The sequence below is a fragment of the Zootermopsis nevadensis genome, unplaced genomic scaffold (assembly GCF_977971745.1).
Source record: "Zootermopsis nevadensis isolate Lab colony 2312 unplaced genomic scaffold, Znev_1.0 Znev_ptg000024l, whole genome shotgun sequence".
NCBI classification, from domain to species: domain Eukaryota; kingdom Metazoa; phylum Arthropoda; class Insecta; order Blattodea; family Termopsidae; genus Zootermopsis; species Zootermopsis nevadensis.
The window spans coordinates 18,361,499-18,377,855 of NW_028259156.1; the positions used below are offsets into that span (position 1 = coordinate 18,361,499).

Consider the following 16,357-nt stretch of genomic DNA (forward strand, 5'->3'; position numbering starts at 1 on the left):
TGTTGACTGATACAAAATTACTCATTAACAAATCACACAGCAACATGGCCATACTGCATAAATGTAAAAAAATTGTAATGTCAAAAGTGACAATGGACATCAAACTTTACGAATACTACAACTATAAATTGTATATTTACCGATTGAGAAGCACCAAGAGAAAATGAATAGCGTCACATTTGCATGTATTCTATAAGACCATCCTCAACCAAAATCCGTAATGGCAGCAGTACAATAACGTACCTCAAGAGCTTATACAACATAGATAAACCACCCACCTGGCCGATCGTTCTTGGTTTCTCTGTGATCTGTGCCCTCTGCCGCTTTTAATTTCATGGACAGCTCTGACTAAACATTGACGCTATTCAAAGAGGCACCGCGCGTAGTAATCAAGGAAGGAACTAATGTGGCGGTTCTGCGAAAGACGAATGAACGCGGACAAGAAATAAAACAAAAGGGGAAAAAAAAGCCGAAATTAACCACTCTGCACCCACATAATATAACAGATTCCCAATACATCCAAATAAAATTTCAGACAGGAATGAGTTTTAATCTTTATTATGTTCAAGTTAATGCACACAAAATTGTATTACAGAAACAAATACCGACCTCCAAATAACAAGTGTACATAGCATGATCTGAAGCATTCAAGGCGACAAAAATTAATAAAATTTCAGGCCCACAGCCATGAAAGTTGATCATCAGTCGGTTGACATTGCTATCATGATGATGGGGATGTGAAGCGAACAGCAATCAGGAAGTGAAACAGAGGAATGAAAATAGTTCTGAAGAAGCAGGTACAGGCATAAAAATTAAGGGCAATCACATGATGAAGTGGTAGAAGGGAAGATTTCAGGATGAAGGTGGCTGTCTTCTATGATGTTGCCTCATGTAGTCTGTAGTCTTTCACAGTAGTGGAAGAAATATTGTTTTGTGTATAACACCTGATGGAAAGTTTGTTCTTCATTTTTGCATTGTCCTACTGTTTATTTTTATCAACGTACAAAAAGAATTAAAACTGTCACATACTGGCAATTTACTATGTGCTGCTGTCTGGTTCTGGCTAGCTATTTATAAATCATATTGAGACATTGATGACTGAAAGTAGAACTTTTGTTTCTAAAACTATCACATAAACGACATGCTCTATTTACATTCCAGAAGTCTGAAAACAAGAAGAATTTCTTGGGAAGAAACTGAGCTTGTGGAAGCTGGAGATGGATGGACAGAGTTGGTTGTCAAATGACCACTTTAAGTGAAAACATATTAGGGAGAAGAAAAAAACTTTAAACAAAAATGCTGACTAGCTGCATATAATGCAACCAGCTATATCAATTCTTATACAATACATCACATTATCGATTATGAAAAAGTAAACTAATATGTCAATTTTATTGTAATTATGTCATTTTTATAATAACCAAACAATTCATTGACCAGATGTTCACAACCAGTCAGCTTGCCTCCATGCTCACAGTTGATACTTACAGAATGAGTTAAAAGTCAGAACTTATTTTAAAAACTTTCAAAGGAAAAAAAATTGCCTTCAACTTTATTAATATATTTATAAAAATGATTATAAACTATCAAACTTATAAAATGAAATATAGGTTTTTTATAACATAAGTAAGGCATATATGCACCAAGACCTTATTTTTCTATAACAGTTCACCGGGGATCATAAGCCATTTCTTAAAGTTCAAGCTGAATGGAAATAAACATTTTACTCCATGGGATAGAATCCTAGAGAACAGTACTTTCAAGAGTTTCATTGTAGAAACTTCATTCTCACCTGTGTACAATTTTTATTTCTCTTCTCAAATGTTGCAGTTAATTTATAAGGATTTGTTATATGTAAAAATAACTGTATACCTATTTCTGTGTAGTAAATGACAACTGCAAATCTGAAAGTAAATCTTCATTATGTGAAGTTCCTGACACCACAATGAAAAATGGTTTGAAGTCCACCAGTCCCTGGAACCACTTGCATTTCATTTACTTCATGGGATAGTGGCATGTTAATCCTTCTTCTCCTAAAGCTAGTTTTTTGTTTTCCAATAATTAGGAAATATTAAATTTCTGGAAACAAAGATAAAAATAAGGATATAATAAGGTGATTTATATTACGCATGTTCACAATTGGATTGCCCTCAATACATTAACACGTGTGAAGGGACACATCAGTCAGTGAAGGAACTGTAAGTCAACTGCCTTGGCAAGCAGGGTTCACTTGTCAAATAGGAGTATACCTTCTCTCTTTCTTATTTATATTTGGTTTTAATTCCTCGATATGTTAACAGTTTAAAATTGCTATGTAACTGAAACAGCCTTACTTAAATCAGTTTTATGAATGAGTCCAGTACAGTCAAATGTTGGATAATATAGTTCTGGAAAAGTAATGCTCACCACAAGGTCCCATTTGGCACTTCTTCCTCCGAACCAAGCGTTTAGGGCATGGTCGACCTCCATTTTCAGCTTTTACCTGCAAGATGAAATACTGATCTATCAGGAAGGAAGATGGGAATTTTATGTTTGTTGTCTTTATTCCTCAGTGTGACTTATCAGAGGTGACAGTGAATGTATTAAGCAGTGATTCACTTCATAACAACATATTAAGTTATTTGGCTGAATGAGTAATTAATAAGAATGCAGCCAGTAATAAATTAAAAAGCTTATGCTGTTATTATTATTATTTAATGTTCTGTCTGACGACAGGTAACTGGTTCTTTATGGTTCTCATAAGATTTTTCATCTCTGAGTTTAGGAGCTAGAAGTGATGTGACTGTGCTTATGGACTAAAATATAGACTTTTTACAAAATGTGTTCTGAACAAACTTGTAAATGCTCAAGAGTTATTTGTAATGCCCGTGCATATGAATTTAAAAATTATGTAGTTTCATTACTACTATCATAACAACATATAATACAAATCAAGACTTGCTGAGGTCTTCTGATATTCTGTACACAATGCATCAATTTATTCTGAATTCTAATCCAGTAAAATTTGACTTTCTTTTGATTTTGATTGTCCATGTGCCATGGCTTATGCACAGTTTAGGTGGCCATGCATCACACTAACATGCAACTGAAGTGTTAATGCAGAAGTTAAAGTCTGGCTGGCAGCCCTATATTACAGGGTAAAATTCCATATTCTCACATGATGAAAATTAATTTCATTATGAATGATTTTTGATCAGATTTCCCTAACGAAACATATTCATGCATTGTAGGAATAGCAGAAGCACTTTACTATCAATCTGGGTACAATACAAATATCAGTGACATTAAGACCACATATAATAACACCCAGTCTCACCTTGATCATGCGGAACCGCTCCCTGATGCCAGTGCCGCAAGTGACACTGCAATCTGTCCACACACTCCAGTCACTCACCATGCAGTCGACAGGAGGAGGAGCTGCTGTTACCACTACATTAGAACTCAGCCCTTGCACCTGAGGAGCCCCTTGTTGCAACAGCTGATCTACAATATAAAGTAGTCACACTTACTACAAGACTACATAACTTAGTAACATAAAAGTGTTGGAACCAAAAGACATACAATAACATGAATGATGAGTTTTATTTATAGTTTTTGCACTCATTTCATTTAAATTTAAATTACCATAACTTCTGGCCTAACTATTATACTTGAAATCAATTATTGGCCTTTCCTGTGTTTCTAGAGAATATTATAAATGAAGCAGTTTCAAAGATGGTAATGGGGTTTGTTATTAAGAAACTGCTGATTATCTATAAGTTCCTTATTTATACTACATAACAGTTTTTATCTTACATATTTTCATGTTTCAACCATATCTAAGAGTAAGTCATTCCAATTCATACTGGTTTTAATAAAATAAATCTTTGTAACTGTTAACTCAAGATGTTACTGCTTACCCCTAACAACAGCACAGGCATCATTGCACTCCTTAGCTGTGAGAAAGTTATTACGATTTCCTCGACAACCACCATAACCAAATGGCACGCACATTCCTTTCCTGGGTTCAAAATACCAGCGCTCAAAATAACCTTGACAAGGGCCAACTTCCTGCTCCATCATGCATACCTCTGCAATGAACAAACATCACCTTACATCTAATTGTACAAAGTTTCGGATTATCTGCTAAATTAGTAATAATGATCACTTTACATTGGGATGTGTGTTTCTAGTCTCTCCTACTATATACTGCCTTCTATGGGCTGAATAAATCTTAATAATATGAGCATTGCATCTACATATGAAGTGATCTTACTAGAATAAAAGAGACAGGAGGAAATAGAAAGTGGGGCTGAGATAGAAAAAAGTGAATGAGAAAGGCAGGGATGGTTTATTGCTTGTAATTAATTACCAAAGTGTAAATCCTTTATCAAATTTAATTATAGTAATATTATACTATGTAAAAATTATTAAAATAATTATAAACACATGATCATGAAAAATTATAATACTTTATCTAGTATCTTTCATCAAATCCAATAGTATCATTTATTTGTGGTTCATTTAAGAACACAGTCAGTAGCTCAGACAGCACAGCATTGAATGATGGTATGATTAATGATAATAAACTGGAAAAGATATGGGTGGAGATGCTCATAATGTAATTTAAATTAGTATCCTGGTATTTGCCTGAGGAACTATGAAAAACCTTAGTAAGGATAGCCAGTCCCTTGGCAGAGATCTGAATCCAGGACCTTCCAAATATGAAGCAGAACTGCTAACTGCTCAATTGTTACATTCAGTCCCCAGTGAGATCAATAAAAATATTGTCAAAACTCAATCTATTCCTATTTTGCAATAACATTCTTTGAGAGAGGAGAAGAAAACAAAGAAGTAGAAGGAAAATAATAAAGATAAGTAAAATAAGAAAGGACGAAGTGGAAAGAGGTCAAAAGCATAGAAAAAGTTTGTGAGGTAGACAAGAGGCAGAAGAATTAGAAGAATTTACTCCAAACGAAATTGCTGATTCTGATAAACAGATAAGGAACTATTTCTGCTTATGCAGAACTCAGCATTCAAAGTAAAAGTTAAAGTGACACGCACGTTTAGCAATGACCATGTCAAAAGTGCAGTCCTCCTGCACAATACAGTGTCTCTGTTGCACCAGCTCCACACGTGCACTGCACTTCTCCTGCAGTTCTGGTGCAACCAACAGCAGACGAGTGCGCAGTTTCACACCCTTCCCACAGGATGCACTGCATGGACTCCAGTCACTCCACTCTGTCACAGGGCACATGGGATCTGCCTAGGAATACAATATAACACATTCATTAGTGACTTAGAATCCCTGTACTATGGGGTGGTGGACATCTAACTCTGCAGTTCAATATTTAGCTGTCAACTGGAACATGCACAAGTATAATGCACAGTCAATAAAGGTTAATTCTCATAAATGCCAGTAGGATAAAGGATGAGAACATGGATGTCTTCAAGAGCTATAGCTGGAAACAGAAATTTACATAGAACAGTTCCTGGGTGTTTACAATAGGAGAGAATTAAGGGAAGCATTGCTGGGTCAACTTTAAACTCATTAATTAGTCCATGGATTTATCAGTTGAAGATCCAAACAGCAGCACTCACCACTTCATGATTTGCATCCTCTCCTCTGCATGGCGGCTGCATGCACTTCTCCCGCTCAATGATGGACACGTGAGGACACTTCTTACGACCAAGTCGCTCAACAAATTTCCTGGTGCGAGTAGAAGTGCCTATTCCACAAGTGACAGAGCACTCTGACCATGGACCCCAAGAAGTAGTGGTACAAATCCCCTCATTGTCCTCCAGCAGCTGCTGATCATTATCAGCTACAGGACCTCCACTGTGCAAGATTACAACAGTTTTTTTTTTGCTATTTCTTCAGTATAATGTTAGCAGTTTAACAGCAAATATGTGGCAGATTACTTTCAGCCACTTGAGCACTAACTTGTTAAACTGAGTATAATTTTTTTCACTTTAGAGCACTGAGAAAAGTACATTAACATTCTAAATTCCATTATAACATAAATTACTAAATTAAGATTAACCTACAAATATAGTATACAAATGTTAATAGTTTGAAGAGTCACAATTATTTAGTAGTAACATACAGACCTGCATTAAGGAAGCACTCCATTTAAATATCAGTCAGGCTACGTTCTATCCTGAATAAGACATCATAATTTTCCTCAGTCTCTCCAGATTATTGCTAATAAGAAGCTTTTAAGAAGAATTACCATTTATAAATGGACAGACACACAAACAAGTGAGCTGGTTAACCTCCCTTCCACCACAAAAATAAAGTAAGTTTGAAACATTGTTTAACAGACAATGTGATAAATCATACTTACGCACACTCTGGTATGTCAGCAACACACATCTCCTTTGACACAAGCTGTCGATCACAGCCCATCATACCTGCTCTTGCTTGATTCAGGTAGTTACGCTGTCGCATCCTCAGTCCCTTTCCACATGTTACTGAGCATGCACTCCACTCAGAATATTCCGTCACGCCACACTCCGCTACAAGCACACAATTGTTTCAACGGTGATTGATCCTTGAATTATTTAAGTATGCTCTTTCAAATGAACAGGTAATCTGCATTGGATTATAGTGAGTGATGAATTGGAAAGGATGTGGAAGGAAGGGACCATTTCATATTTTATGGTCCACATTTCAAATCTGAGTTTGCAGAACAATCTATTCTGACTGAGGTTTCTTGTGATCTGCCTTAGTACCTACAAGAAAATTCTGGAATAGTATTTTAAAATAGACCATGACAATGTCTTTCTACACCCTTTACAATTCTACACTGTGTAACGCACCAACTAATGCCACTGTGTGGGGTTTTCCTTAAAAATTTGATTTTAATTTGGCTGGTCAAGAAATTCCCTGCCCACCTGAAGGTACAACACTGCTTTCACAAAAGTCCATTACTGAACCCTGCCCTGAACCAGTCAAATCCAATCCACTATTTCACCCAGCAGTTATCTAAAATCCATCCTAATATAGTACTCACATTTACACTAACATTTGAAAATAATTCTGACCAGCATTTTGTATGCATACTAAATGTCTTATTAGTTATCATGACTCACGCCTAGATGTATCCTCTGTATTCTCAGCAACTTCAACAGCTTCCTCCAGAATCCTGTCCAGACTCTGCTCATCGCAGCCTTTGGGAATAACAGAGTCTCTTCTCAGGAACAGGCGAGCTAAGGGCAACATGGGTTTGCCCGATGGATCATAGAAGGGAGCTCTGGGATCCTCTGGATATAGTGTAGTGATGCGATGGATCTTCTCCTGTGGGACAGTTGGACTATTTGGAGACTGGAACAGAAACATATCATTATGACAAGACAGGCTAAATTAGGTTCAACTTGAGTTCACAGGAATTAACGTTTAAACACTGCATCACATGACTGGTGATAGGATAGCAACCAGGAAATAAATAAGGAAGACTGTTGAAGTAAAGGAGTTCAGCTTAATTTAGACAAACAGGCTGGATTTAAATCAGTAATAATTTAATTATACTACAAATTTCTATCAGCAGTGCAGTAAATAAACACAAAACTAGTAAAACGTGTGGATCTGAAATGAATGCATTTGCAAAATATGTGTATTCATATTTGGATTCAGGTTCTATTTGACACAAAATTTGTAACTGGACTATCTCAGCTTCATTCAGTACAGACAAAGAACTCAAAATGAGCCCTTTCTTATTTCTTTATTTAATCTTAGGATGGAGATTCTTAACACTGAAATTATAATTAAAGTGTAGGAAGAAATGAAAAGACCAAGACACTAACAAACACTTACTTTCGTTCAGTTTTTAGCTCTGTACCAACATACTTATTAACTTATAACATACTCTCTATGCTTTTGTTAATGGTATTTATGTTCTCAGTAAATAAATTTCCATTATCAGCATAGATCATGAGTTCCATTTACTTTCAGTTACTCCAGTCTCAAGCTACTTGAGTAAAGAAAGATTCAGTGTAAATAATTACCATATAACTTATTCCACTGTCAGTGCCAGCATCCCATGGGTACAAGTCAACAATTTTCTGTTCTATCCATGTACAGTCCTTGTTGCACAGGTTCAGCCCCGGTACTCCAACTATCCAGTCCGGAGTTGGCCCTGTCATTATGAATCAGTTTGTATGTGACAGTTTAAGTGATCTCTTCATATTGCATTCTGATCTCAGTAAGCTCCACATCACAAATTTCTTTAGTTGCCACATGTATATATTCCACCGCAATGCAACAAAGGAGCAGCGAGAAATGCAGAAAAACAATAACAAAATATATTAAATTAAAGAAATAGTATTCAGGAAGCATGTTTTAAAGCATTCAGTCTGAGTTTCGAATAATTTGAGTGTTTAGCTGATTCTGTCAGAACTGTAAATGTTTTGTCACTGATATACCCAGAAACCAAGTATCTCACCTAACATAGAAACAACTGACACTAATGGATGGCGCTGATCTACTCTGAAGGTGGATGTACTGTTGGTGTTTACTCGTGGGTACCACAATCCAGCTGCTTTGATGAGGGTGCGGAGATGCTTGCTCTAAAAGAATATGAACATTTTTCCACCAAGTATAATTTTACTTTTTCACAGTGGTGAATACAAAGATGGCCATCTTCTGGATTTAGCACCATGTAGTTTGGTAGATGTTTACCAGACTTCTATTAGACTACATGGTACTACAACCCAGAAGACAGCAGTCATTGTTCCACTACATAACCGTACAAAAATAACATTTATATTGTTGACTGTAGTTTTCTAGGTTATGATGCTATGTAGTCTTTTGGGAAGCAGTTTGTGTATCTGAAATGCTTGCAACAGGAAATAAGACACAACCCAGAAGATCACAATCAATTTCTTAACTGCTATGAGAACTTCAAATCTCTAAAGAGTTTAATTTTCATAACTGTGTTTTACAGCAGAGTGAGCACTTCTTTTTGTCATCATTTCTGACACATGTAAATTCTTCATTCTTTTTAACCACAATTTCTATTCTATCAGTCAGTTTGTAATAATGCATAACAAACAGTTCCCTAATTGTGTGTAATTATAAAACTTTAAGTGTAGTACAGTCATGCAAAGAACAGCATAAATATTTAAACCTAAGTTCTCACAAAATGGAAAATGGATTTTATGTTTACATCTTGTATAAATTTAAGTTCGCTTCTTCTTAAATTTGTCTCTTTGTAAGTGTTTATTGTATCATGACATGTTCCAGGTTTTATTGTGACAGTCATTCATTATGTGCATATAATTTATCTAAAATGTAATATAATAAATTTGTTCACATTCCACTTCATTAACAGGTACTTGTTTCAGAAATTTCATTATCACTGAGTTTGGACAAATGCTACCTTTGCTCTCAGTTCAGCTTCCATTCCTCGCACCGATCCCCACTCTGCAACTTGGCGGAGACCATCAGAAGCTAGCTGGCCCTCACCCCAAAAGGAATAGTTGCGCTCATGTGAAGCTCCAATCACATCACTAAAGTGAGTCAGCCACAGCGAGAATGGAAAGTCTTTTGGGTGTGTATGGTTTGACCACAAGCCTTCAAATATCAGCTGCAAAACACATGAGGCATATAATCTGGTGTGCTATAAATACAACAAACGGTTCATGGATCCAAAGCAGAAGTAAACAAGATATTATCCATGTGCTAGATGTAGCCCTTGAGAGCATTCAAAATATTCGTAATTTCTAATAATTATCTTACTTTTAAAATAATGTTAATCAGATGGTCAGATCAGTTCACTTATAGCTGTTTTCACAAGTTCTCTCGAAGAAAGAGACATGAAAATGTTATCTTCATCCTTTGTTACAAAAGCGCTGATGCCTTTCTTATCAGAGAACACATTTCAAAAGTAAGATTAATTAGCATCAGCCTTTATCAACCCAATATGGAAAATATACTGTATCCATTAAGGGCTATTTTTGCCATGTGGCAGCACACTAAATTGTGCTTATATTAATTAAATGTCATAATTTAATTAGGCTGTGAGCATCTACAGAGGAGATTAAAATGTGGTAGCAACATAAGTCAGCAAAGATAATTTTACAAGAATGACACACTCATGACAAGAGTTGTACAAAGTCACACACCTCGTACTTTGCCTCATCACATGCACAGCACTCTTCTTCATCTTCACTCTTCCTCCCCTTATCTGACTCAACGAGTTCGCAAAGTTTCCGACTGAGTGCCCCATCATCTGCATACCAGTTGTCTGCGTCTTCCAGTACCATGGCTCTGGCAACGAAAAGATAATTATCGGCCATAACCGACACTCGTTTCTTGTCACATCAAAACACCTTCTCACTTGAATCTGGTACTGAACGAGAATGCACTTGTCTGTCCGCAGTGGAAATTGTGTTGTAATGATTATTTCTGCCACAGATGCACTAACTAACAGAGAAGGAAGCAAACAAATGCTTACACAATCTTTGAATTCGTATTACCACATACGTCAGGAAATAAAACCTGGAATCATCTGGCTTCGGACAGGAACCAGAGCTGGGCTCTTGTTTTATGAAAAACAGACAATTTCTTCACCAACTGAGCCCCTCTGAGGTTCCAAGATGGACCCTGATCAACAGAATTAGTGCAGTCTACCTGAATATGATGCAGCCAGATCCTTTTGGTGGTGATATCCACATGACCTGAATCTCTGTTTTGGGAAGGTCATCAGCTTCTGAGATGGTGTTGATGCAGTGCTCATTAAATGTGGTGAGTGAGTCTCCGAACAACTGAAAGCTGCCAACTCGCTGAGGGGAGGCATCTGACCCCAGCACAACACCATGGTGAGGGTCAAGTGGTTCTACACCCAGCATGAAGCGGGTGAATTGCTGAAGGCGGCCATGGGTGCGGGAGCCCACAAGTGACACTGCAAGATATAAGACAGTAATAAATAATGTATATCAATAAGCTAGTGGATTTAGAATGCACATTAATATTTTTACTGTCCAAAGTTATTATACCAACACCATAAAAATCTGTTCTGCACCGTGCACTTCAGAAGTGTGGCATTTTAGAAAACATACAAATACAAAATTATTGATAAAAATCAATAAGTAAGTCAATTAGAAATGTCACTCTCTTCAAAGACATACTTTTCTCCATCCTCACACTGTATTTTAGAATATGTGAAATGTTAATATGTAATAAAATTACACATGTCAGACCAACTCACATGTATACACTGCTCCAGGCACATAGCGCTCCGGCTCACCACTCACTTGTATGTGGAATCCATTGTCACCAGGGCTCCTCAATGCAGTGGAATGCTCTTCTCGAGGCTCACGTACGCATGCGTGAGCAGTGCCTAGCAGACACACCCACAGCACCCACCACATCTGTACTGCAGAAAACAAACTGTTCAGTTAACTTTGAACAATCAGAGACTGGTGTATCAATCTTTTAAAACATTTCTTATGTTATGAGTGAGTATGGTGACTGGACTATGGGTTGGAAAACCAACAAGGCCTTTCTCCCCAACATCCAGACTGGCTCTGGAGACCAGCCAGCCTCCTATGCAACAGGTACCAGAGTTTCTTCCTTGTAAGACAAGTGGACGGGGCACGAAGCCAATGACTCAACTCCATCTAATGCTGAGGTTAAAAACTGGTGGATCATTACCTCCACTCCCTCAATACCTGCATGGCATAGCGCTTGGTTAGGGAAAACTTCACCTTTACCTTAAATAGTGAAAAATGATAAATATTGAAAAGTAATTTCTGAAATTTTTTGTAGCATGGTTTCTGAAATGCTAATAGTAGATCTGTACCTGCAATAAATAAACCTCAGGGCCAGTGAGGTATGCAAAGGAACAAAGCACTCATTTGGAAGACATTCTTGTGGTCAGTAGAGTGGCTGACAGTTATTTGTAACAAGTGGCATTCAGAGTTTCACAACTTGTTGTTGTGAACCAGGCTTGCCATCTGTTAGTTGTTCTCCACTCTAAAAATACCGTGAACGCAGTGACAACTTTCTGTCTGTAATTATCTGTCAACGGAGCAAAAAAGCAGTCGTTTTTGTTCTTCCCCACTTATTCCGAAGAAGAGGGTTTAAGGAAGCGTCAGTGGTAGTTCCCACGAACATCTGTTTGCTCTCCTATACAGCGTTGTCGTTTATTTACTGCAATTAAGCTAATGTACTTAGGATCTTAACTGACCTACTGCAAAGTGTAAGGTCTTCCTGGAAAACTAACTGGCCGACGAAAGAATTCCTGCTTTTATGGAACCCGAAATGTCATATCAGTCTTAACAAAAGCCAGCTTCTGGATCGTATTCTAGACCCTCTCATCAACGCTTAGGTCTCACACGTGATCTCTTCCCTTCAGATTCATCGGCCAAAATTGTATTTGTATTTTTTATTTCCCCCACATGTGCTACAAGCCACTATCTTCTCACCAATATCACGGGAAGAACACAAATTATGAAGCTTCTCTTTGTGTAATTTCATCCATCACCGCCCTCAAGATCGACCCTGAAACGTCCGTAAACTTCTACCGGAGTACGCCATCTTCACTGTAAAGATGGCTATGAAGTTGGAATAAGATTTGACAGAAGATCATAACAATAATAATATAATTGTCCTGGCAGGATTCAAACCAGGCTCTGTTTCTCAGAATGCGCCCAGGCCTGGAACTACTTGTGACTCAGATCAGAGCATATATATCTCTATGTCCCATAAGTCAATCTTGCTTCCATTTCTTGTTGCGTCATCGCCAGAATTGCGACCATAAGTTCACACTTTACGCCTCCAGTATCACAAAATATGGGTCATCGTAGTCAAAGCAAAGTTGGAAACTTGACATCAAAGTCCGTATTTCGCTTGTTTGCTTCTCTCGTTTCTACGTTTGACAAATCAGCATTTCTTAAGTTTTTTACGTTTCGATCCTTGACTCATTGAAAACAACACTGGACCACAGCAAATTGTTACTGCTACACTGTATCGTGCATTGCAACAATTCAGAGTGAGGATAGTTATTTTTTATTTAACGACACTTTCTCCACCTCATACAGAGGTTACGAATGAGTGGAGCAATATCACCACTTCCCCATACGTTTTCATTCAGAGGTGGAGAGTCCTCAAACAGGGACTTTACCTTTATCCTTCTAAACCGCACAGGTTTTGAAGCGTCAAATAGAAAAATAACTGTGAGTGGTGAATTAAAAGGGTGAAGAAGGAACCTGCTGCGTCGTTTTTAAGGCAGCCCATACCCCGCCACGTTTTAAAATGTTCTACTGTGCAAACAACCGGCTCGATAACTTTGGATGCCACACACTGGAGATCCACATTTAAGAAAACACTGTTCCCCGCCCGCCCCTACTTCCTGTCACCAAGGGCTCGGCCCAGATATTTATTTTCCTTTCTTGGAATCGCCACACCTTCTCCCGACACTGTGCGGGAACTTCCTTTGTTGGTTCCATAAAGTTCTGAAAACAATTGTACCATTGTACCTCAGTTTCACTGCACGATGTCCATTGCCTGACCTAAGCCTACATTTAATGTAAAAGACGCATCAGGAATTGGTTTTACTTCCATCTTCTGGAGCACGCCGTACAGTTTTATTTTCTGTAGGTAAAGCGACTGGGTTCGGAACGGACAACCTGGGTTCGACACAGGGACTTCCCTCTTCGCCAACGCATGCAGACCGGCCCTGGGGCCCATCCAGCCTCCTAACAAATCGGCATTGGTAGATAATTAAACCAGAGCCTGAAGACGCCTTACCTTCTGGAGTTACCGACACGCAGACCAGCAGCAGACGTCACTCACTTCGCCCCTCCACTCGACAGACTGACTTGAACTGTCCTACTCATGTGATGGCGCGCACTGATAACTCATCCGCTGTCTAACATCTGGCACCGTCACATGACCGCCAACTTTCTCACTTCGTTCCCTCGTGCGGTTGTTCTGTTATTCCTCACGGCATTGCCGTTTTGTTTCCTGACCGGAAAAGAGTGACAACTCATTAATCGAAGATGGACAATTAGCATTCGAATCGCGCTAAAGGCAACGATTTTTTTCTCTTCACCACCTCCGATTCCGAGGTTACTGCTGGCTGTTAAAAGCGGCCGGATCGCGTTACCTCCACGGAACATACTTTGCTTGACATGTAGCGATGCAACTCTGGAGGGACAGAAATTGTGTTTAGTTATAATTTACACCATATGTCTTGGAAGTTTTGTGTTTTAGCATATTATACATCAAGAAAATAAGTCGTTAGTTTTTGCTAGGTCTGTCAACAAACAGGTCATTAAGTGGGTCTGTTGGTGTTGGTCAGTGGTTCTCAGACTGGGTTAGTTGGTGTTTCTCAGTGGGGCTGTCAGTGAGTGGATAGATGGTCTCTTAGCTGGTTAATCAGTTAGTTCATAAACATACATAGAGCATTGTCCAATGAAAAATAAATAATTCTTCCACCATACCAAAGAATGTGATGCCACATTTTGATAACAATAAAATAAAGTTCACTGTCTTTGAGTTTTATCCCCACAGGGTGTTTGTATACTCTGGAAAATTAGTTGATACCATTCACATAAAAATAGGAGTGTTCTATTTTATGTGAACCACAAAACGTGCTGATTAACCACAAGACACATACACACTAATATAGTACAGAATGCAAAGCTGGTAAACAAAACAATTCTGTTTTTAAGAAAAGGGAACTTGACTTTGCGCTGGTTCTTGATCTCTGACCTATCTGATAACCTCATTGAGACTAGGCATTCAATCTTGGATATCACAAATCCATTGCTGAATTGCAAGATTTCTGTTGCACTTGTGTTGACAAGTAAGGTCATATTCCTTGAACCTCAAGAGAACAAATGCTCCTCTTATTATAAGCAATATGTTTACACATTCAAATAGAGGGCCACATTAATTATTTAAAATTTTATAGCTTAATTCAAGCTAAAGCTATCATACAGGTCTCAGCATTTAATCAAAGATTGTAAAGTTATAATGAAACTACCAGCAGCACACAATGTAACAGCACTTTATATGTTCAATGTCCTATGTGAAAATTTCTCTTTCTTACATTCACAAAAATAAACAGCATTCTACAAATTTTCTGCTTAAGTGTGGCATATAGAGGTACTATATCTGCATTTTATTTGGAGAAACTGAGAAAAGCACTGAAAACCTGGTTAAAATTCAAACTGAATACCTCTCAAGTAACACTAACATTGATATTTATCAGTCTGCTGGTGTCGGTTTACAATGTTGGACGAGACTCCCTGGTAATACGAACACTTGTAAACATATTTACATACCTCCCAAATACAAACTGCAGAGTGAATGCTAGATCCTGGTTTCATGCTATGGTAGGCAGGTGAATAATAAATATTGTACTAAGTGAGTTAACATGCCTTAAGTAAACCTCTCTTATCTTGACCTTATTATTGAAAATCAGCCAGTGGCTAATCCACAATAATTTCAGTTGCTGTTGCATTTGTTATACAGTTCGGCGGTAATTATAAAATAAATAACATTTTTGAATTAAATATAAAATGGCCACATCTCCTCTCATTTCTCACTACAATTCTTCTTTTTTTTCCACAAGTATCCACTTTACTTAAGTGGCAAATTCAGTAAATGTAAACTGGACAGCAGAAAAATATTAAAAATTAATGTGTAAAGAGATGAAGCCAATCTCATCTTCATGAGTGAAAACTCGTGGCTCTTGTTAAATAACAAAACACTTGTTTACCTTGAAACCAGCATTATGGTGAACCCTCGTGCTACAGAACTCTAATCACCGGGTGATATGGTTCACTTACTTCATCTAGGGCAGGCAGAATGTGGTGATTATGACATGGTAGTGGTACTGTTCCTTATGGCACCGAAGATGTGCTGGAAAAAAGAAACAAATTATTAGGCTTAAGCTACAGTTTCATTATGAATTATTTTTATAAGTTTATATTTTTAAACAATTAAAGCAATTGTACCAACTTCACACTCACTGATCAGCCATTTGAACCTAATAGAGAAAAAGTAACAAAAGCTACAATTTTTATTCATTAATGTATATGTGTCCTTCAAAAGTTATGTGTTAATTTAAATAGAGTTGGGAATTTAACTCTGTTGCTTTTGATCCAACACAAGTTTTTCTTCCAGGAAGGGCAGTTGAGGTAACATACCATGTAGCTGAAATATTACATTGGTTAGGTTAAACTGTTAAATTGTCTTTCCTTGGCTTTAGTTATTATTCTGCGTATGAATCCACAGTGTTCATTACTCAGTGTTTGTTTTGGTTTTGTTAGGTTAAGGTAGCTTAGATTGGTTTAGGGAAATTAAAACTATATTATGCACCCTTATCCTGTTTAATATGTACCTGTCACAAATCTGCTGAATTTT

General features: G+C 37.6%; 1 protein-coding gene across 2 annotated transcripts; it reads right to left on the reverse strand.

Annotated features, from left to right (window-relative positions):
* Positions 1-542: 542 nt before the first annotated feature.
* fat-spondin (extracellular matrix protein f-spondin) lies at positions 543-14,112 on the reverse strand. 2 transcript variants are annotated; one of them, XM_022077067.2, is made up of 15 exons: positions 13,733-14,112; positions 11,190-11,352; positions 10,613-10,883; positions 10,105-10,249; positions 9,360-9,566; positions 8,424-8,547; positions 7,987-8,117; positions 7,075-7,306; positions 6,327-6,498; positions 5,581-5,818; positions 5,044-5,245; positions 3,900-4,070; positions 3,317-3,483; positions 2,407-2,482; positions 543-2,079 (listed from the first exon to the last, which is right to left on the reverse strand). In XM_022077067.2, the coding sequence occupies exons 2-15, from the start codon at positions 11,350-11,352 to the stop codon at positions 2,072-2,074; spliced, it is 2,307 nt and encodes a 768-aa protein (XP_021932759.2). In that variant the 5' UTR covers positions 13,733-14,112; the 3' UTR covers positions 543-2,071. The 2 variants fall into 2 exon arrangements, with proteins under 2 accessions (XP_021932759.2, XP_021932758.2); XM_022077066.2 differs by having other exon boundaries at positions 11,190-11,357; positions 13,733-14,111.
* Between the last annotated feature and the right edge of the window lie 2,245 nt (positions 14,113-16,357).